The 22,500-nt window shown below is 47.2% G+C and overlaps 1 protein-coding gene across 1 annotated transcript in view; it reads left to right on the forward strand.

Moving 5' to 3' along the window:
* The window catches only part of pdhx (pyruvate dehydrogenase complex component X), a 51,862-nt gene extending 34,452 nt beyond the window's left edge, over nt 1-17,410 (forward strand). The window contains exons 6-11 of the mRNA XM_062547458.1: nt 797-971; nt 3,737-3,884; nt 7,898-7,956; nt 10,262-10,420; nt 14,282-14,346; nt 16,469-17,410. Of these exons, the coding sequence (XP_062403442.1) occupies nt 797-971; nt 3,737-3,884; nt 7,898-7,956; nt 10,262-10,420; nt 14,282-14,346; nt 16,469-16,739 (877 nt within the window). The 3' untranslated portion in view covers nt 16,740-17,410. The remainder of the gene's footprint in view (nt 1-796; nt 972-3,736; nt 3,885-7,897; nt 7,957-10,261; nt 10,421-14,281; nt 14,347-16,468) is intronic.
* Nucleotides 17,411-22,500: the final 5,090 nt, after the last annotated feature.

Here is a 22,500-nt window from a genome sequence, read left to right on the forward strand (position 1 = left end):
TGCGTGCGTGCGTGCGTGCGTGCGTGCGTGCGTGCGTGCGTGCGTGCGTGCGTGCGTGCGTGCGTGCGTGCGTGCGTGCGTGCGTGCGTGCGTGCGTGCGTGCGTGCGTGCGTGCGTGCGTGCGTGCGTGCGTGCGTGCGTGCGTGCGTGCGTGCGTGCGTGCGTGCGTGCGTGCGTGCGTGCGTGCGTGCGTGCGTGCGTGCGTGCGTGCGTGCGTGCGTGCGTGCGTGCGTGCGTGCGTGCGTGCGTGCGTGCGTGCGTGCGTGGTTCAGTGTGGGGCCAGTGAAGGGAACTGCTTTCTTGTGTTTTTCATCCAAGCTGATGCCAGATTGCAATTTAAGCGCCTGGACTGCTGTATCCTCTTTTATTTTTTACGAGCTTGTAAGACAAGAATGTAAAGCAACTGTTTACACAAGGAGCCATAACAAGGTGTGAGTGTATGTTGAGTCACGTGTGTTTAGAGAGAGAGAGAGTGTGTGTGTGTGTGTGTTCCAGCAATGAGCTAGGAAGCTATTTAAGTGGATGCTAGTTTTGGTTCTCATTCTGGTGTGTGTAAGTGGAGATGAAAAGGCACAAGCTCTGTGTCTATGGAGCACATTCTCGTATTGACCGTCTGTGTTCATCTGTGTTCGTGAGTCATTTCTGCAGCAGAGATTGGGCTCTCACACAGTGATTAGCATTGTGGCCACGTTACTGACTCAACACAGTGGTTGTTTTTTGGGTGTTTTCTGTTCCGGAGATTGTGGTAGAGTGCTGCTTACATCCGTGTTTTTTTTTTTGTTTACTTGATTTACAGAGACGCCCTGAATCTGCTGAAGAAGGTGGGCACCACGGGCAGACCCGCCCCGGCCCTGTCCGCCCCTCCACCCACACCTGCCCCCGCCCGCGCTGCTGCAGCCCCTGCACCCCCACCACCCTCCGGGCGGCCGTTCTACCCCCCCATCTCTGTCCCCGGAAAACCAGGGGCCCCTGTAAGTGTGGTACACGCACACACACACACACACACACACACACACACATACACACATACACTCACTCACTCACTCACTCACTCACTCACTCACAAACACCTATTTCTAGACGCTTTCTCACACACACACATGTCCACTTTATTGGACACACACACACACACACACACACACACGGTAACTTATTGAGAAAAAATAAGGTGCACCAGACAGATAAACGGTGGAATGGGTCATCCGCTCCTCTGATGTTGTCACAGTCAGGGAGCAGGACTTGACTGGGAGCTGTGGCTGTGTGTTGGAGATAGATCCTGCTATATTCCAGGGCTCCATCAGTCTGGGGGAATAGCCGCGTAATTACCCGTGCACCACATAATCTTCCTCTGCCAGTGAGCTGTGGAATATCATGGAGACGTTTCTGAGTGAAACCCTGTGACCATCACACCAGAATCCTGCAACGATTCGAGCTGGGATTTTCTTGTTGACGCAACCGTGTACCACTCACAAATGTGCACAAACCATGTATCTGCCCATGTAGATGGGAGCACACTTTCAGGAAGAGCTACCAAAGCAGTAAGAAGTGAACTGTTTTAAAAAGTTCTGAACAAACCTCATGACTTTATATAAAACAGATGTCATCTTTCCACATCCTTCTTGAGTCAGAAAGCTCTGTGATGGTCATCAAAATATTTATATACTGTTTACAACAATGATGAATGAATGAATTAATTAATGGGAGTGTTTCACATGGTTTCCACAGAATGTGTTCACCCATTTGTTTACACATTTAAGTAAACGTGCATTGTTAAAAGTGGTAAATGACACAGGAGGATCATTTGAGAAGTATTTAGAACGGTCAGTGACCAATGAAAGGTCATAGCGGCTTCCATTCAGATACCAGAGAGGGTTAAAGCGGAGGATCTTTGCAGATACATTGAGGTGCACCAATAAGCTGCTACGTCACACTTCACCTTGGGCTCTACCTGGTAACAGGGCCAACTATATCACGCCATCATCTCTCTCACGCACACACACACACACACACACTCTCTCCTTTTCATTTGTCACGCCCTGATCCGTTATCTCTTCATTAACCTATGCTCCGTTTGTTAAGCCTCACAGTTTCAATGACGCCTGTAGAGGGATGGCGCTACTGAAACCTGTGGTGGAGACCGGGCATGTGTGTGCGCGTAAGGGCAGCTTCGTCCTTGGGGCACTGCCTTGCCCATGGGTCTGCGCCAAGCCTTTGATGAAGTCACGATACTGCTGTGTGTTGCGTGGGACCTGACGATTTTCCAAGTAATCCACAACCATGGCTGTCAAATAGTGTTCATTTAACTGGAAGAGAATATGTCATAGTGGGATATGTGATATTGTCTTGCACAATGCTTTTGTTTTGTCAGACGTCACTGTAAAGAGGAACCCTTAGTTAGGGGAGAGTTCTTCCAGGGTTATTGCCTTCACTGGAATCAGGTTGTTGACATTGGAGGTGTTAGCGTGTGGCTTTTTTAGTTTAGCTACAGGAGCGCTGAACAGATCGTCCGTACTACTGGGTGAGAATGCAGCAGTGGAAAGAAAAGCAGTGGTGCTTGTGGTAGCAGTTCTCTCCGGGACTACAGTCCTGTGGTGTGTGTGTGTGTATGGTGTGTGTGTGGGGGGAGGGACCTCAGTGCTACGCTGAGGCATGTAACAGCTACATAACTAACTGGACCCAAGGGCCCAGACTAGAGGATAAATCTCCCTCTTTTTAATTCTAATACACGATAAATTGACAACAAATTACCAGGTTCCCAGGGTGCAGGGCCCTAAACTGCGCACACACACACACACACACACACACACACACACACACACACCCCCTTTGTCACTATTGTGTGTGTGTGTGTGTGTGTGTGTGTGTGTGTGCCTTTTTATTCTTCTTTTAGAGTGTGTTTTTGTATTGTAAGGCATGTTTTCCATGTCTCGTCTGTTTTGCTGGTTTTCTCTGTGTCATTGTTTGAGTCAGGTAGCCTATTGGTTACATCTTCACAGCCCATTTGCCTCTAGGAAACCAGAGGAGTCACTGTCCATGCTGATATATGAGCTAATATTCCCCTGTCACTTTGGCAGTCAATATATCGATAAGACTCGCCAATACCCCTAAATCGACCTAAAATCTCTCCAGAGAAGCCTGTCACCCACTGCTAAATTGGCTCTGATTGATTGATGTGGAGGAGTTAAGGGTCCAAAAAGGTGTGTGTGTGTGTGTGTGTGTGTGTGTGTGTGTGTGTGTGTGTGTGTGTGTGTGTGTGTGTGTGTGTGTGTGTGTGTGTGTGTGTGTGTGTGTGTGTGTGTGTGTGTGTGTGTGTGTGTGTGTGTGTGTGTGTGTGTGTGTGAATAGAGCAGTAAATCTGTGGTAAATCGCTGTGTGATTTGGACCAATGCTAGTGAAAATGCAGTTGGCCTTTTTCTACAATCCTATAATTGTGTTTTCAGTTAAGCAGACAAAAACAGTGTGTGGGTTTGGGGAAAAGGATGTATGATATACATTTCAAATGGAGAAGGACTCTTCATAGAATCCTGTGATGGTGTGTGATAAGAAGTGTCTGTGTGTGTCTGTGTGTGTGTGCGATGGTGTGTGATAGGAAGTATTTGTGTGTGTGAGTGTGTGTGTGTGTGTGATAAGGGGGTGTGTGTGTGTGTGTGTGCATGTGCGTTTGCAGTATCTGTTTGTGTTATTGAATGGAGAAGTGACCGTGTGTGTGTGTGTGTGTGTGTGTGTTTTTTTACAGGGCACGTTCTCCGAGGTGCCAGCGTCAAACGTGCGGCGTGTGATTGCCCAGCGCCTCACCGAGTCCAAAACCACCATCCCTCACGCCTACGCCACCGTGGACTGTGACATGGGGGCTGTGCTCAAGCTGCGCAAGGAGCTGGCCAAAGGTGAACACACACACACACACACGCTATACACACACACACACACACACACACCATGCTAACATCCATGCTCAGATCCCATAACAAGAACCCAGTCGTACACTCGGAACATGACACACACTAAGATGAAGCACAAGCAAAAACCTGCACACTCCAGTCACACCCTCTCTCTCTCTCACTCCCTTCAGCCACCCCACACACACCAGTTTTCCCCCATACAAACCCAGTGTACCATACCAGGCGATTTGGAAAGGAATAGGATATGCAAATATGAAAACAAAATGTCCATAAAAACAGTCTAAATCCAGATATGATGAGACGGAAATCTCCTCCACGGTCCTCCACTAGTTAGGACTAGTTTCACAGCTGGGCTTGCTTGGCCCATCGTAAGGTGTTATGACAGTGTGCATCCACAGTGATGTCACAGTCTAGTTAGCATTAGCGGTTACGGTCATGAAACCTCTCAAAATATTTATAGCAAGTACAATTACGAGAACAGTCCCAACTTTTAGACATTTTTATCCTATCCTTGGATGATGAAGGTCAAAAGATGATAGATGGCTTCCGTTAGAACATGTTAATTCCTGATGAATGAGGAAGGGTTTAAGGACGCCATTACCCGCTCAAGTGGTGTGTATCTCAGAAAGCATCATTGAGCAACTGCCATTGTTGAAAGGATGGAGACACTTTCATTTTTTAACACTTCCTTAAAAGCTAACCATGGCGGTTGCTCAATGTGCTCTGGGAAAACACAGTCCTTAGTCAGTGGAGCCTGTTCTCCACACATCCCTGATCTGGTGCTTCTTCTGCCTCGACTCCGCTGATCACCGGACATTGACCTGATATTTACGCAATAGAACACGAGTGGGAGTGAGGTTTGGAAAGAATATCGGCGTGGCTGTAATTCGTAGCCGTAAGCAGTTACAGGCGTGGCGATATGCTTTACCAACCACTCTTCCACTCGTGTCGTACGTCGTTGTCAAGCAAGAGAGACGGACGTTGCTTGAAGGTAAACTCGAAAAAATAATCCAAGATGGTGAAGCTAAATCATAGACGGCAGTATATCTGTATTAGCAAATAAGTTTTGTGGGTTTGTGCCCGTTTCAGGGTTTCAGGATTTGTGAAAGTTAGTGAGAAATAAACAATCTAATTAATCAAGTCTAATAACATGTCTGAGCTCATATATGATCTATCACTTGTGCGCTCATATTAGCTATTGTAAGTACAGAAGTTTGTACACGTTGTAACTGAGGGCTCAATGTAACATTTAAAAGTGATTGCCAGCTTTGCAACCAGGAATGAAGTTCTGGTTGCCAAAGCCAACCAAATCTGGTTGCCACTTGTAACAGTTTGGTAGCCAAGGGCAAACGGGCAACCATTGATGTCGCGCCCTGATGATATGAATAGTTGTTGGTATGACAAGTCATGATCCAGACAGTCATATTACAGAGGGTGTTAAGCACAGTATTAGCTGCTCTGCTCAGCTCGGCAATGCCAACCTGTTCTTTTCCCCTTTCCTCCTCCCTTCCAACCTGCAGCCCCCTACCTCCGTGCCTCCGTGCCTCCGTGCCTCCCTGCCCCCCTGCCCCCCTGCCCTCCTGCCCCCCTGCCCTCCTGCCCCCCTGCCCCCCTGCCTCCCTGCCCCCCTGCCTCCATGCCTCGGTACCTATGTGTGTGGATGAGGCTCCTCCAGGACCCCTTGGCTTCCATGGCCGCGGGCTGCATGACTCATTAACACGGCTAGAACATGATGTACACGTGTGTCGCCATCGTCATGCATGAGTGAAACGCATTACCTGCCTCTCACGTGACCTTTGCAGGGGTTACTGCCGTTCACATATACCTATCACACACACATACACGCACACACACACACACACACTGGAATTTGCCCTAGCAACAGGCTGGCTGCAAAATGTCCCGGTGACATTTGAGATGTGTTATGATTTGGCTCATATGTTTGTGTCAAACAGACATTTGCAAACTGCCAGGTGTGTTTTGTTTTTTGTTTACATGAAGCACATAATAGCTAAAGAGTGATGGCAGAGATGGCAGCCATGACGGTGACATTGGAGTCTTTGCCTTTCATTCACAGACTTCTGGAATGTGTTGACTGACTAGCGAAACGGACGTATTTCAGAACATTAATCTGGCATCAAAACACTGATTAAGGCCAGTGTGTAGAAGCATGTTGGTTTCTCTTGACTTTGGTGCGTTTTGTCTGCTTGTTTATCCCACACGGTCGGGTGTTGCCCGCACCCTGGAGCACTTCCCTTTTCACCTCCTCTAAGCCGTTACTCCCTATCACCCCTTTCACTGTAGTCTCTGTCCGCCTACTGAGAATCCTGTTGATTTGCAGTCGTCAGACAGATCGTCATCTAAAAGCTGATACGATCCGCCAGTGAGTGGGCCCTTAATGACCATTTAACAAGGAAACGGTGAGGGCGTCTTTGGAAACATGCCTGAGCAAGTGTGATCAAAGCGCCAGGAAGCAAAATGCAGGTCATTGTGCTACAAAGTGTTAAGTACTGTACGTCATTGTGGTAAATTAGCCGTGGAGGAATCACAATCAATGACCACAATCAGTGTTCAAAAGTGGGTCCTTGGTCAGGTGAAGACTACAGAGGTCACATTGGGTACTCACTCTTGCGTAATATAACAGCTCCCACAGGTCAGGTGTCACGACATGGACAAGAGTAACCTGAGAAGTTGGTATCAAGTGACCGTGAGACAAGAGGTCAAAATGCCAATCACACAAGGGTCAGGTCAGAGTGACCAATCGATGTCGAATAAAATTCTCATGGTATCGATGTGTGATTCCTTCCCTGCTTTGGTGTTGTTCCTGTTTGGGTCTCTCTCCTGCGGGATCCCCTCAGAGCCTAAAGACCTGAGCACATGGCCCCGGCGGGCCTCCGAGCATGCTGGGAGAATAGAGGGCTGATTGTTCCGTGGCGCTGGAGAATGTGTGACCTTGCTCCGCCATAGCAGGCTTGAGCTCCGCTTCCTCAGGGGCCAGAGCTCAGCTCCTCTCCTCCTCTCCTCTCCTCTCCTCTCCTCTCCTCTCCTCTCCTCTCCTCCTCTCCTCTCCTCTCCTCTCCTCTCCTCTCCTCATATCCTCTCCTTTCCTCTCCTCTCCTCTCCTCTCCTCTCCTCTCCTCTCCTCCTCTCCTCTCCTCTCCTCTCCTCATATCCTCTCCTCTCCTCTCCTCTCCTCTCCTCTCCTCTCTTCTCTTCTCCTCTCCTCTCCTCTCCTCTCCTCTCCTCTCCTCATATCCTCTCCCCTCCTCTCCTCTCCTCTCCTCTCCTCTCCTCCTCTCCTCTCCTCTTCTCTCCTCCCCCCTCCTCTCCTCTCTTTTCTCCTCTCTTCTTCATCTCTCCTCTCACCTCTCCTACTCTCTCCTCTCTTCTCCTCTCACCTCTCCGCTGGTTCGTCTCTCCCCAATGGGACGTACACACTGCCTGGGTTTGTTGATCCAGTGCCCAGCCAGCCTCAGCGAAAGACAGGTTTATAGTGCTCATCTCCTGCCGTTTTCCCCAAAGGTGCGGGGTAGCAGTTCTCCTGTCATTTCCTTCTGCCACCGCCTGACCTTACCTAACCACACAGGCATTGTCAGGAGAGAAAAACATTCCAGGAGTGTGTCTTTGTTGTGTGTGTGTGTGTGTGTGTGTGTGTGTGTGTGTGTGTGTGTCTGTGTTTTGTTTTTTTGTGGAGTATGTTTATGTACTAAAAGAGATAAAATCATGGGTCAGAGTTTATTTGAAATTCCATTATCAAAGAGATTGTGGTGGTGGTGGTGGTAGTGGTGATGGTTGTGTGTGTGTTTGATGTAGATTTGATGTATCTTTGATGGGAACATTTGCAAAAACAAAACAACACTCTCCCTGTTGATAATGAGATGCGTCTCTCTGACTTCTCTCCTCTTCACTCTCTCTCTTCACTCTCTCGCTCTCTCTTCAATCTCTCTTTCAGAGGAATGACTTCTTAACCCCTTCTTCTCTCTCCGTCTCTCTTTCAGAGGACATCAAAGTGTCCGTCAACGACTTTATCATCAAAGCAGCTGCAGTCACCCTTAGAGTAAGTCCCCACTTTGTCTATTCATTAGTGTGTGTGTGTGTGTGTGTGTGGATGTCTGTGCGCGTATGTGTGTGAGAAAAAGAGTATCTTACACTGCCTGTTGTTCATTTGTCCACGTTGAGTTGTCCCACAGTCAGTTCTCAGGTTTGCTGATCCACTGATTGAGAATGTGAAGGATCAATAGATAGGGTCAACCCAGATGAGTCGATAAATGTTGAGCCCAAATGAAGTCCAGATGTGATCAATGTGATTGATTGCGTTAGCTGTTTTCAGACACGTCCTCCGCAGCATGCGGATCTTTCTCAAACGGAGGTCCGACCCCTCAGGCGATTCAGAGATGATGCCATTACATGCGGACATTATGTGTGAACAACACAGGAACAGAATCTCCGCGTGGTTGAACAGGTTGAATGTTTGTTGAACACGCACATGAACAGAATCTGCGAGTGTTCTTCGCTTCGTTCAGACATAAGCACGTTTACGTAATGTCCGTCGGAAATACTAGAAGGGGAGTAGTGTAAGAGCTGGAGTTCTAAATGTCCTGTTATGTTGTTCAGATATACGGCCCAACTGCTTTACATCCACAGAACATGCAGACTTACACCTAGGTCTGAAAGCAGCTATTGACTAAAGCGGCATTCACACCAAGAACGATAACCATAACTATAAGCATAACCATAACGATACACAATATGATGTGATGGCTAAAATTTGATGGGTTCTGATTGGCTGTTAGCTTTTTTCCCCCAACAATATCATTTTTTATGTCATAGTTCATGTTTGAATGTTGTCATTCATATTAACGAGAACGATATTTTGTTTATAGTTATCGTTCTTGTTGTGAACGGCCCTTACGATTTCAGTGTTAGAGCACGTGGAGATGTAATGCTGATCTTTTTTTTCTTAAATATCACTTTCATGGTATCAAGTCTCATAAACATAAACAGTGCTTAACAGTTCTCAGACACTACTCCAAGTGTTGGCCATGCTTGTGTAAGATTTTGAAAATAGTTAATTACATGTAGTGGCTTTGAAAATATCTTGATCTGTGCTTCAGGCACAGATTGTCCTTGCTTTGAGCCCGGAGACAGGCAGGACTAGACTACCCAACTCAGAGCATCCATCTAATGGATGCTAAGCTGTGTGTGAGGGACTCTCTGTCTCCGGGCCGCGCTGGCCTGCTGTGGTATGCGATGGTATGGGGCCGTATGCAGTCATAAGGCCTGTCTTTCCCATCCCTGCACACACCAGCTCTCATGTTCAGGCTGGTTGGAACAATGGGCGAGCCCTGGGGGAGCCCTGCCCTGATTGGAGCATGGGTGCTGGAGACGGCCAATACCACTGATCTCATCCACACGAGCCAAACGGCCGGTGGTCATGAGAGTATGAAAGCGCTCTCTCTTTCTCTCTCTCTCTCTCTCTCTCTCTCCCTCTCTCTCTCTCTCTTTCTCTCTCTCCATATAGATATATAAGTATATCTGTCAGAAGTCTTCCCACACACACATTCACACTCACATACTCCCTCCGGCTGCTGGCAGCAAATGTTTGCCTGAAAAATCATCAAGCACTCACACACACACACACACACACACACACACACACACACACACATACACACACACACACACACACACACACATACACACACACACACACACACACACACACACACACACACACACACACTCACATACATACCTGCACAGCGCACACACCCCACCCCCCCACCTTCCATTCCCATCTGTACAAAGCATAGACAGTATATATATATATATATATACAGTCTATGGTACAAAGCAGTCGTATGATGTGTCTAAAAATAGACACTATTTCCCCCATTAGCGGGCTTTCTCTGCCCCCCCCCCCCCCAGCAGTGGATGGATAGAGACATGGTGGAGGAAATTAACAGGCTATCTGTTCGTTCAGAGAGATGCCTTTGAAAGGCTGCGTCTGAAGCTCTCAGATGACAGATTAAAAGAATGCAGTATCAGGATCGACTGTCAGTCTTAGAGAGTTTTCTTTCTCATTTAGTTTGGTTGTTTTTTTTTTTTTTTTTTCTATCCTCCCAAGGGGAATTGTCTTGGCAGGAGGACCATTTCTCAGTTTTTGCTCCTATGCCGTTAGACTGTCTGTCTGTCTGTCTGTCTGTCTGTCTGTCTGTCTGTCTGTCTGTCTGTCTGTGCTAATCAACAAGCATTCTGGTGAGCGTAAACAGACCTTTTCGAATGGCATCCCACCCTGTTGGTTTGTCCAATGTTATGACATATATGCAGTGTATGACCTGTCCCCGTCTCCTCCACTATAGGAGTTACCTGAAGTCAACGTCACCTGGGCGGGCGACGGCCCCAGGGCCTTGGGCACCATCGACATTGCCATCGCCGTGGCGACGGACCGAGGCCTCATCACCCCCATCATCAAGGATGCGGCCGGCAAGGGCGTGCAGGAGATCTCCGCCAGTGCCAAGGTAACCATGGCAACTGCACATCATTCCGGCGGCAGACGTGCCGTGGAAGCTGCGGAATGCCCAGGGCGTTCCGGAGTGCTCCGGGATCCACAGCGACTGTGTGCTGTGCTCTTTCGGTGGAGATGGGCAGACTGGGATAAGCGGGCGTGGGGTTTACACGGTTAGCGCTGGTAGATCTGTGGCCGAGTCTGTTTCGTCTCTCCTCTGTTTTGGCCGTGCACTGACCCGAAGTCAGTGCTCCACGCAGATCTACCAAAAATGGTCACATGTATAATGTGTGTGTTGGAAGCTGAAATTGGAGTTGGATAAACGGATTGATTTATTAACAGATTTCCATTCGATGGATCTTGGTGTGTGTGTCTGTGTCGGTGTCTGTGTCTGTGTCTGTGTCTGTGTCTGTGTCTGTGTCTGTGCATGTGTTAGCTGGCAAAAGTGTTCCATTTTCCCTTACTAAAAGTGTTACTCCCTCCCTTTGTCCTTCCCTGGATGTGTGTGTGTGTGTGTGTGTGTGTGTGTGTGTGATCATCTCTCCTCTATTCTCTCCTTGCCTTTTATGGGCTCATTATTCGGTGATGGGATCAGAGGATTGGGAGCTGGATGCAAGCAAATAGTGGGAGGATCTTCTGTGCGTGTGTGTGTGTGTGTTTGCACAGAGACAGATGGAACTGTGGTTAGCAGAGGCCTGAACTTTTGCCAGTTCTTGCTGATCGTCCACACACACACACACTCACACACTTACACACACTCACACACACACATACGATTTTCAGGAAGTGCTGGGATGTTAGTGGTGGGCTGCTGTGGTTTGCCTCGCTGTGGCAGAGGCTGTGTGGTCTGAGGGAATCTGACCAATCACGTGTAATTACATCTCTTCCTCTTCCCCTCGAACTCCATCACCCGTTCTCTTCAAGCAGACTCCTTCACCTCTCATTCACTTACACTCTCTCTCACTCTCTCACTCTCTCACTCTCTCACTCACTCACTCACTCACTCACTCACTCACTCACTCACTCACTCACACGCTCACTCATTCATTCATTCATTCATTCATTCATTCACTTACACTGTATTTCACTCACTCACTCACTCACTCACTCACTCATTCACTTACACTGTCTCTCCCTCTTTCTGACTCACTCGCTCACTCACTCACTCACCACTCACACACTCCCACACTCACTCATTCACTTTCACTCTCTCTATCTTTCTCTCTCTTTCTCTTTTCTCTCACTCACTCACTCTCTCTACCTCTCTCTCTCTCTCTCTCTCTCCTAATCCTCATGCTGCCTCTGTAAGTCTCTTTGCTCTAAAACATCAGTACTCTCTTTCTTCGATCTGCCCATCACTTCTTCCTCTCTTTTTTGCTCTGCCTGTATTCCCCCTTTCCTGTGCTTCCCTGGGCGGCTCCTAAATCAATCTCTATTTGATGGAATAAAGGCTGGCGTGTGACGGCTGAGATCCGCTGGGCTTGTCGAAGCGAGAGCCGTGTGTGTGTGTGTGTGTGTGTGTGTGTGTATGTGTGTGTATGTGCGCCTGACTCACTCACTCACACACCATGCTCCCCGCTCCCCCTCGCCAGTTTAATGATCTTTTCCGCCCACGCGTCCGTCTACCCACCCGCCAAACGCAAGACACAAGCGCCGTCCAGTCACGTTTCGTTGGTCCATACATGTGGGGCTGCGTGTGTTTTTTAGCAGGTGTGTCTGAAGAAGAAGGAAGTGCAGGAGTTCCGGTAGCCTTGTTGTTTCCTCTCTATGAGATATGTTCCCCATAGATCACATAGGAAGCAGGGTTATCACACACACACACACACACACACACACACACACACACACAGAGGTCGCATGCATATGTACAACTCCACCTCCATCCGACAAACACACATACACACGCAAACACACACACCCAGCCATTTACAGACTCATGTGAGTGTGGGTGCACGTGCATGCATCTGTGTGTGTGTGTGTGTGTGTGTGTGTGTGTGTGTGTGTGTGTGTGTGTGTGTGTGAGAGATTGTGTCTGTAGCTGTATCATGCCGGCTGGGCACAAGACACACTGCTGATTGGTGTGTGTTGTGGACTGTGTTGGAGAGAGCTGAAGTCCTCTCCTCAGCTCACCCGTCTGGGTGCTGATGAGATGCTAAAAGATGCCTCACAGGAACAGCAGGGCCTTCCACACACACACACACACACACACACACACACACACACACACACACACACACACACACACACACACACACACACACACACACACACACACACACACACACACACACACACACACACACACACACACACCATAGACACACACATATTCACACATACCCATAGACACACTCCACTGAGCACCAGACTCTCATTTCCCTCTTGACTCAGTGAAGAGTGCTCTCAGACCAACTGACTGACTGTGTGTGTGTGTCTCTCTCTCTCAGAAGGCAATGTGTGCTCCACTGTGTGTGTGTGTGTGCATGTGCGCGTGCACATGTGCATTTGAGGACTAGACCAAAGACATACTGAGCGCTTTGACCGTAAGATATACTTGGATGTGCTTTTTTTTTCAACAGAGACCATGTTTGTGCATTAAAAGGGAATCCTTAAGTGTGTACGGTACTGTATGTGTGTGTGCGTGTGTCTGTGTGTGTGCGTAATCTGCGTATCTGTGTGTGTTTGTGAAAACTAGCTGTAGTGTCAGCAGCAGTGGCAGCAATTATGTCGCTCATTATCTCTGTAGATAGAAGGCCATCCCCTGCTGCTGCATCGTCCATAGGCATGTCAAGGCCCCCGCCACCCCGCTAGCCATCTAGCACGCTAGCCCGCTAGCCATACAAAACCAGACAACCAGCCGCCTGCAGATGCGTGCTGATTACTGGGTCTGCTGGGTTTGCTGGCTCCTAATGGCAGATTGCTAATTTGTAGGTCTGTTGCAACGTGACGGCTCATTTAAACTTCACAAGGAGTTTTTTTGGGCGAATTGATATACAGTCGCAGTGTGGCCAATAAACGGGAGCTACTTCACAACTGTGCAGAATCTGAAATCTGGAAAATAATTGATGTTGTAAAGAGTGCTGATCTGCTAGAGGAAAGTCAGTATAAATAGTGTCACAACAATGCAATATAGTCTCAGTTGGATGTCACAGCAATATCACTCACATAGACTGTGAATAGAGATTCACATATTCACCATATATTCTATTATCTGCGTTCTCTATCATCAGTGTTCCCACCGTTACCGTACGTTTCTGTTGTCTACATCCGCAGCCACTGAGCAGGTCTTCTCCCTGTGTTGCTCTGAACACGCACCGCAGTTTGCTGGCAGCTTAAGCTGTACTGGTCACTTTTGAAAAGATAAAAGGGGGTTTTGAAACCTGCGTCTTAGAAAGTCATCACAATCACCAACCAAGACAGTAGCTCAAACATGCAAAACTACTGGTTGGCCATTAGAGCTTCAGCAGATCAGGTGATTGTCATGTGTTGTTGTAGTTTTGAAGGCAAGTTTTGATTTGAGTGAGGATGTTTGCTTGTGTGTGTGTGTGTGTGTGTGTGTGTGTGTGTGTGTGTGTGTGTGTGTGTGTGTGTGTGTGTGAGAGACACCAGGTGGAAAATGTACCCGCATTACACACTGTAAACATGAGTCATAACATGGCGTCTTGTTGATGGAGATTGTTTTGTGTTTCTGATTGTGTTTTCACGGCAAAATCAACATTTACATGGATGGGTTGTTTCTCCAGAGCTTCAGAGTTTTAAACAATGTCTGTCATGAGTCTATTGAAGAAAATAAAGCTCTCTCTCTCTCTCTCTCTCTCTCTCTCTCTCTCTCTCTCTCTCTCTCTCTCTCTCTCTCTCTCTCTCTCTCTCTCAGGCTTTGGCTAAGAAGGCTCGGGATGGGAAACTATTGCCTGAGGAGTATCAGGGTGGATCATTCAGGTGAGACTGATAAGAGATCTCACACACACTCACTCTCCCTCATATTCCTCCGAACTGGTGTTATTTACCCAGAGATACCAGACATTGCTGTTGTATCAGTGTCATGCTTCCAGTTAGATGGAATTTAATCTTCTCTCTTACTCACTCACTCTCTCACACACACACACACACAAACACACACACACGCGCACACGCACACACACACACACACACACACACTCTCTCTCTCGCTCTCTCTCTTTCACACACCCTCACATACATGTATGTACACGTATACATACACACATACTAGGGATGCAACGGTTTTCAATAATTTATTGAACCGTTCGGTTTGGCCTGTTCGGTTCAATAGACTCACCTAAACCGCAATATTTCGGTATACGCGACATTAAACTTTTTATTTAATACAAGGTTATTGCGCGCGCGTAGCCTGGGAGCGATAGAGAGGAGTGCTTAGGACCCGGGGGATGCGTTTTCTCTGACTGTTCAGCTTGCCTCTCGTCAACCTTGCAACAACCAATCAGAATTTTACTGAATTTCCCAAGAGCCAATAAGCGCGTTGAAATGCAAATGAAGGAGTCATGTGAGAAGAAACAAACTTTACCGGCGGCTGCATGATCATGGCGACATTTGAAGTAGCCCACGAACAAGGCAAAAAGACCGTCAGTAAACAAAGCACAGTGTGCATTGCAAGCACTGCTTCACAACGATCACCTAATAAAGGTAACACATCAACATGTCGGCCCACTTGCGCCTTCATCACCCGGCTGTAACCTTAAGTGGAGCAGCACGGAGAGTTAGTTTGCCACCGAAAACCCAACCATCCATTGCTGCAGCCTTTCGACAACAATATTCCTATAATTCCCAAAGACATAACGAATACGACGGCGTATTAGGGCCACGTATATATACTTTGTAAAGACGCAAATTTGCCACTTTAGAAGGTCGAAAATTTGCCACATTATAAAGTCTGTGTGTAACATTGTAACCGTGGTTCTGCCCTGCGTTGATTGCTCGCTAGAGTAGCCTAAGAAAGCGTGACGCCGACACAGCTGAGTGTATTCTCTTTTTGATAGTTTACTGGAAAATATTGTAGGGATGGGAGGTTATAGGAGATGGGGAGGCTGACATGTCATTCCAAACTCGGGTCATTTATTTTCCTGACGTTGTACATGCTAGGCTACGGGCAGCGGGAGGTGTCCACTCGAAAAACAATAAACTCACTGCTAAATCAGTCAATCGCTCGTCCACTCGTCAATCACACAACTCTCTCGCACACACACGCACACACACACACACACACACACACACACGACAGGAGACACAGGGGAAACAGACACTTTGTGAAGTGGCAAATTTGCCACTTTCTTCTCGGAATATTGCCCCCCCCTGACAACAGGTTGCAATAATGTTCATTTCATTGTTCTAATATTTTTAATGCTGCACTGCACTTTTGTCTATGTTTACATTTTTTACGTTCATAAAAGAGGACAGGGCAGGCACTCCCAAATCAAATATCCATTTGAAACTACACATAATACTACCTCACCAATTATTTTGAGAAGATTTTCAGAATTGTTCACTACTTTTTTGAGGGTGTATAACAGTTAAGTATTTTCTTTAAATGTGTGAAGAACAGTGAGTTTATTAAATAAATAACTACACATTACTTTATGCTGCACTGCACTATGGATAACATTGCCTGTTTATGACAGAAGGCAATGATGGTGTTCTTTTCTTTTAATACATTTTTGTGATTCTGCTTCATCTGTGTCAGGCTATGCATTTAATATTTTCTCTGCAAGTGTAAGTAGAAGCACATTGTTGATTTGAAATAGAAAAGGCAAATATAGCCTCCTGTATGCTAGAGCCAAGATAATATTGATATATTGAAACCGAACCGTTACCGTGGCCCAAAAACCGTGATACAAACCGAACCGTGGCAAAACTGTACCGTTGCATCCCTAACACATACACACACACACTCACTCTCTCTCTCTCTCTCTCTTTCTCTCTCTCTCTCTCTCTCTTTCTCTCTCTCTCTCTACCTCTCTCTCCCTCTCTCCCTCTCTTTGTCTCTTGATCTTTCTCACCTCTCTCTCTCTCTCTCTCCTCCCTCCAGCATCTCTAATCTGGGCATGTTTGGCATCAGCGGCTTCAGCGCGGTCATCAACCCGCCGCAGGCCTGCATCCTGGCCGTCGGAACCTCGCGCGCCGAGCTGCGGCTGACCCCCGACGCCCAGGACGGCTCGGGCCCGGCCCTGCGCGCCCTGCAGCTCATGACCGTCACCTTGTCCAGCGACGGGCGGCTGGTGGACGACCAGCTGGCCTCGCAGTTCCTGGACAAGTTCCGCGCCAATCTGGAGCAACCGCAACGCATGCAGCTAGCGTAGAGACGAAAGCAAGACGGAGGGATGAGAGAGAGAGAGAAAAAGAAGAGGGAGGGAAGTGTTGGGAGAAAAGGACAGAAGAGAACGCGTGTATAGAAGAGTAGAACTGCAGCACTGATGATGAAGAGGGACAGGGGTAAAGGAAAAGGGAGAACAGGTTACCTTAAGATGCTGTTAGTGTTAACATGGTCAGACCAAAGCCTCAAGGGAGAGCCAACACTGCACAGCATCCATGACCACCGCCGTTCAAAGCAGCTTCACTTTCAGTCCCAACTGTCAGATGTACCACCATTTCAAATTTAAATGTGTACAAACTACAACTAGAGGGATCCATGTGTCATCCCAAGAACCAACGTCAACCGCTGCCAAGTGCTCTAATTTTGTATATTTTTCAGCATACATATATTATATATATATTCACACAAGTCCGTAGACGTAAATAAACATACATTCGGACTCTTTCTGGCAGTTGGTTTTAGCGCCTGGACTCCGTTGCATCAGTTTCTGCCATGTTGCTCAATGCATCCTGTCAGTAGGCCTACAATTGTGTAAAGATATCCACCCATCCACTGTGTTGTAATTGTTTTTTTTTTTTTCTTCATGTCATGTTTATAGTGTGCATTAACTTATTTGAAAAACATGTCATCTAATAAAAGCCTGGCCATGACAAACAAGTTAAGCTTCTGGATGTCTTCTCGCATTTTCAGCTCCTGAGCTCAGGAAAAGCACTGCAAAACACTGGCCCTGACAAGGACAGATACATTAAACACAAGTAGAGGGGATTTTATAGTAATCTCTCATCCACACACTCTAGGAGCCAGAACAGATCTTGTTGGGAGAGCCACTTAGCTGTGAATGTACTACTCAGGGTTGTTAGAAGAAATGTCATGGTTTCTATCTGTGAGGGGGATGATCTGTGGGGTCAAGGTTTTGAGAAATATTGGTGGATTATTTTATGGATCGATATTTGGATACTTTCCTGATAATAGCCCACTTTAAATACATAGTATAAATATGTATGTATGTACTGTACGTATGTATGTTATGTACTGTATGGTGTGTGTGTGTGAGTGTGTGTGCATGTATACAGTGTGGAGAATAAGTATTCAACCCCATGCTAAAGTTGACTAAAAAGAGGAATATAAAACTCATCCTAATGCCTTAGTTCTAAAGATGAGTAAAAATCCAACCTTTAAGGACACCAATCTTCTTTGTGAATGAAGAATGTATCGTAAATAAATAAATAAATGTTCTTGCTTAAATTACCGGGGACCTCTATGGTATTTGACCCCTATGGTTAAATTCCCATAGAAGCAGGAAGATTTCTTTGTATATTTTTATATTTTTGTATTTATATGATAGTATTTATAGTGTGCATTGACTTATTTCTTATCTAGAATATGGGGAACTTTATCGGCAGGCACATTACTCAAAAATTGCATCACCATAAAGGAGAATTCCAGCATTTTGTAACCCGTAAAGTAATCTCTTACAGCCCAGGTTGAAAAATTCCAGAATTCTCCTTTAAGAGAATGAGGAAGAAGTGAAGCTGGAAGTCTCAGTCTTTAGTGGCGGACGGTACTACCTGTGCCGGGTGGCGAGTGGGAGTCCGTGAACTGGCCATTCAGAGGGGTTCACCCCCAGCGGAGAGCGTGAGAGGCGGACGAGGCGGCCGAGGGGTAATTACCCCGGTTCACTGCCCCCTTGAGTGAGCTGTGCTTCTGTGTGTGTGTGTGTGTGTGTGAGTTTCACTGCTCTGGCCTGTTTTCCCATGTAACCTAAAGACATATGGTAGGCCTGTTGGCTTTTCTGGCTGCCTCTCTGCTTTGGCAGTGACAATCACATACACACACACACACACCCACACACACACACACACACACGTAAATTACAGTGGCCAGGAAGGGAACATTTTGTGCTTCTTTCGGAGCTGGAGTGGTTGCTCCGGTTGCAGGGCTACTGTGTGTGTGTGTGTGTGTGTGTGTGTGTGTGTGTGTGTGTGGTGTGTGTGTGTAGATGGGAGGTGGGTAGATGTGTGTGTGTGTGTGTATGGCTCTATGAGGGTGTGTGTGGTGAGGATCTGAGGTGTTGTGGTAGGGGAGGGGAGGGGAGGGGGGGCTTCTCACAGCTGCTGGCTCCACTACTCTCTCTATTCCGCCATCTCCCCACGCAGCCAGCCACCGTCTCCTAGTAACCAGGGACATGGAAAGAGCTCAGGAGGGAAAAAATAAGAGACGAGAGGACCCCCCCCCCCCCCCCATACACACACACACACACACACACACTCGCACACAGACACACACACACATACATACACAATGAGCAGCCTCCAAAAGGTTTGTCACTTCTGTTGTTGCACCCTGTCTGTCACGCTCTCCCACAATGGCAGGCTCCAGCTATTTGCCGCCTGTTCCTCCGCTTCTGAAAGACAGCAAAACTGCGAGAGTGTGTGGAGGTGTGTGTATGTGTGTGTGTGTGTGTGTGTGAGTGAGAGAGAGAGAGAGAGAGAGGTGGGGGTGGGGGGGGTCGCCTCTTTTGTGTTTGAATTCTGAGGAGTGTCTGCTCCACTCTACTCGCTGGCGGTGTGTATCTGCCTGTGTGTGTGTAAAAAGCTGCACCTACGATTCAGCCCTGGGCTGCGTCTGCCAATTATTCTCCCCCATCTGTCCTCCGCGAAGCCCTCTTGTGACGCTGCGGAAAAAAAGCCCAGATCCAGAGCGGTCTGCTCCTCTGTTGATATCCATCTGCATATGCACACAGGCACACGGCTGGCCGAGGGAGATACCGTGTGGCCGGCTGACCCCCTACCACCCCCACCCCCCCCCCCTCCTGTGAGCTCCATTTGAGGATTAAACTTTTGCATCAGTTCTGACTCAGACTAGCTGCCGGTGATGAGGATTCGATGTGTAACGCGGCACAGCTAGGTTCTGTCTGGACCAACCGAAATAAGAGCTTGAATGAACTCATGAATCAGTTCTGGTGATTATGTCAGCGTGGTAGAGGACAGCAGAGCTGTAGTAATTAGGTGACATACATTATGTATGCCACTGTGTAATTTATATATGTGCGTGCCAAATCCTCTTCTCAGAGGCAGTGGATAGAGGTTAACAATAGCGATGTCCCCGGGGGGATTTGAAATGTAGTCTGGTGCCTGACCATCTCTCCAACGGCTAACCATGGCCTTTATTTGTTGTAGTTTTGTAAGACCTTACAGCAGTATCCATACTGTATGTACTACAACAACAACAACTATAGACCGTTTTAAGAGTGTTGCATTATCAGTGTCATAGTTGTTCCCACAAGGTTTCCGTTTTAACATTTCATGTCTTATCATAATGCAACGGAAGTAGTTTGGGAACAAAAAAGAACGCTCAACCATTGTTTTTGTTTTTCTTGTCGAAAGGGTGTATATAATTATAATGCCATTCATAGCACCTTGTAACACCTGACTGCAGTATACTGTACATACGTCTATAACAACAATTAGAAATATGCCATTTTTAGGTATGATGATTTGTCGAATCTGGAACATGTATGGTGATGTTTCCTCTTCATTCTGCAACATTGTATAAGGGTAATATATAATGTACATATTGATATATGTTGTTCTGGGTTTAGGCTTACTGTATGAGTAAAGGCCTGCAGATGTTGACATTTTCAACCCCAAAAAACATGGCATGTGTGACATTCAGTTCCCTGGACTCGAGCTGACGCGTCATCAATCAGTGTGTGGCAGCAGAGCTGAAAACCACACCCCTGTTTGTTTGTGTGTGTGTGTGTGTGTGTGTGTGTGTGTGTGTGTGTGTGTCTGTGTGTGTGTGTGTGTGTGTGTGTGTGTGTGTGTCTGTGTGTGTGTGTGTGTGTGTGTGTGTGTGTGTGTGATGTGCTTGAGGTGAAGAGAGAGGATAACCTCAGTACCTCTGCCCTCCCCCTGACACCCAAAAGCATGGTACGTCATCCACGAGTTCCATTCACTGACTGGCCAGATCGGCGAGTTCACGAGTGCCTACTTGTGTGACATGGGCTGTGTTTTAAGAGGACTAATTTGTAGGCAAATGGGGCAGCCATTAGGAGCCTCTTGGGACCATTACTGCAATTCATAAGAGACTGGACAGAGGCAACTCACTAACTGGACTGAGAAATATATACTACTCTGCTAAACTAGCTTTCCTAAGTATTGTTTCCTGTGTACGTATACTTAATATCTCAAATATATTTAGAATGTATTTTACACTCATAAAACATGCAAACTAAAGTATTCATCCAATGTGACTATTAATAGAGTAGACTTATAGTCCCTTTATAGTATAGATATTTTGACGTCAAAGATAGTCAACAGGAAGTACACTTCCTCCACACGGTATAGCACTGAAGTGGGCACAACAATAGAACATCTCACTTCCTGTGATTAGAGAAAAGCAAACATGCTCACGTTGAGACGTGTGTGGCTGGGGGAAGGGCACATGTTCTACTTGAGGCTTACAGCAACATTAGCATTTCTCAATTTAGAGTGTGTGTGTGTGTGTGTGTGTGTGTGTGTGTTTGTGTTTCTCGGCCCCTACACTCAAATGTCTCAACGGGAGCCTATCCCCAAGGAGTGCTGCTCGTATTGCCCCCCCCCTCTCCTCGCAGCCTTGTAACCTAGTCACAGCACAGGGCTTCAGTTCTCTTCAGCTCTGGCACTGGGCCAGAATTCAGGTGTGGATCTGGCCGTTTAAGAAAACAAATAATAAAAAAAAACTGCTTCAGAATCTACAATTGAAATGGTCCTTACTTAAACCCGACAGCAGCTCCTGATTCCTATTTTTCCCCTTTTTTCAGCTATCGTCTATTTTTATTTCCATATGAACCTTTAAAGCAACATACTGGCAATAGGCTGACACAGGACACTTCTGGCTCAGTCTATGGTTGCTAAGCTGCTCATTCTCTCTATTCTAGTGTGTAGTAGGGTTGGCAGGATTTCCTTTAGTGCTTCTGCCTTCCTGTGCAGTCTCTCTCTGTTGGGTTCATAATGCCATGTTAATGAATGGGGTTTGTACTGAGTATTTATAACCTTATTGTACCCACTTTTCTTCAGTGTAATGTATAGTACAGTGTATAAACATGTGTCACCAGAAATAGACAATAGTGGATTGAGCTTCCTTATCTCAGTTAGGGTGTGTGTGCGCGTGTGTGTGTGCACGTGTGTGTGTGTGTGTGTGTGTGAACTGAACTGAACTGCAGTTGTCATGATGAGATGAGAATTCCGTCTCTGTGACGGCACATGGGGATGGGAAGCATGGCATTCCAGCTGAGCGTCCCGTAGTTGGGATCATCCCAAATCCAGCCGGGGCCTGTGCTTGTACCCCCCGGCAGCCAAACACAAACCCGCTCCCTGGCTTGTTATTCTAAGCGCAAAGCCCGGCAGCCAAGTCATTCTCTCGTGATGCGCATGGCTAAATGCCTCGTTCAGATCAGCCACCACACACACCCACACACACACACGCACACACACCACCACTACCACCACCACACCCTGCCTCACGCTGTGTGTTGCTGTGTAGCTGCTGTGTCATCCTCACCACTTCCACCTGCTTCACTCTGCTGTGGTCTCATTGGCCTCCTTTGAGGATAGGCGTTGGACAGTGAAACTGCTCTCCTGGCAACCATGGCAACCGCGAGCAACCACTTCCTGTTTTAGTTTAAAAAGAAACAGCACAGCGCAGTGATCGTCATGTTTGTACACTGTTCTTCCTGTGACTGTGGCCGCAGTGTGCCCAGTTTC

The sequence above is a fragment of the Sardina pilchardus genome, chromosome 10 (assembly GCF_963854185.1).
Source record: "Sardina pilchardus chromosome 10, fSarPil1.1, whole genome shotgun sequence".
Lineage (NCBI taxonomy): Eukaryota > Metazoa > Chordata > Actinopteri > Clupeiformes > Clupeidae > Sardina > Sardina pilchardus.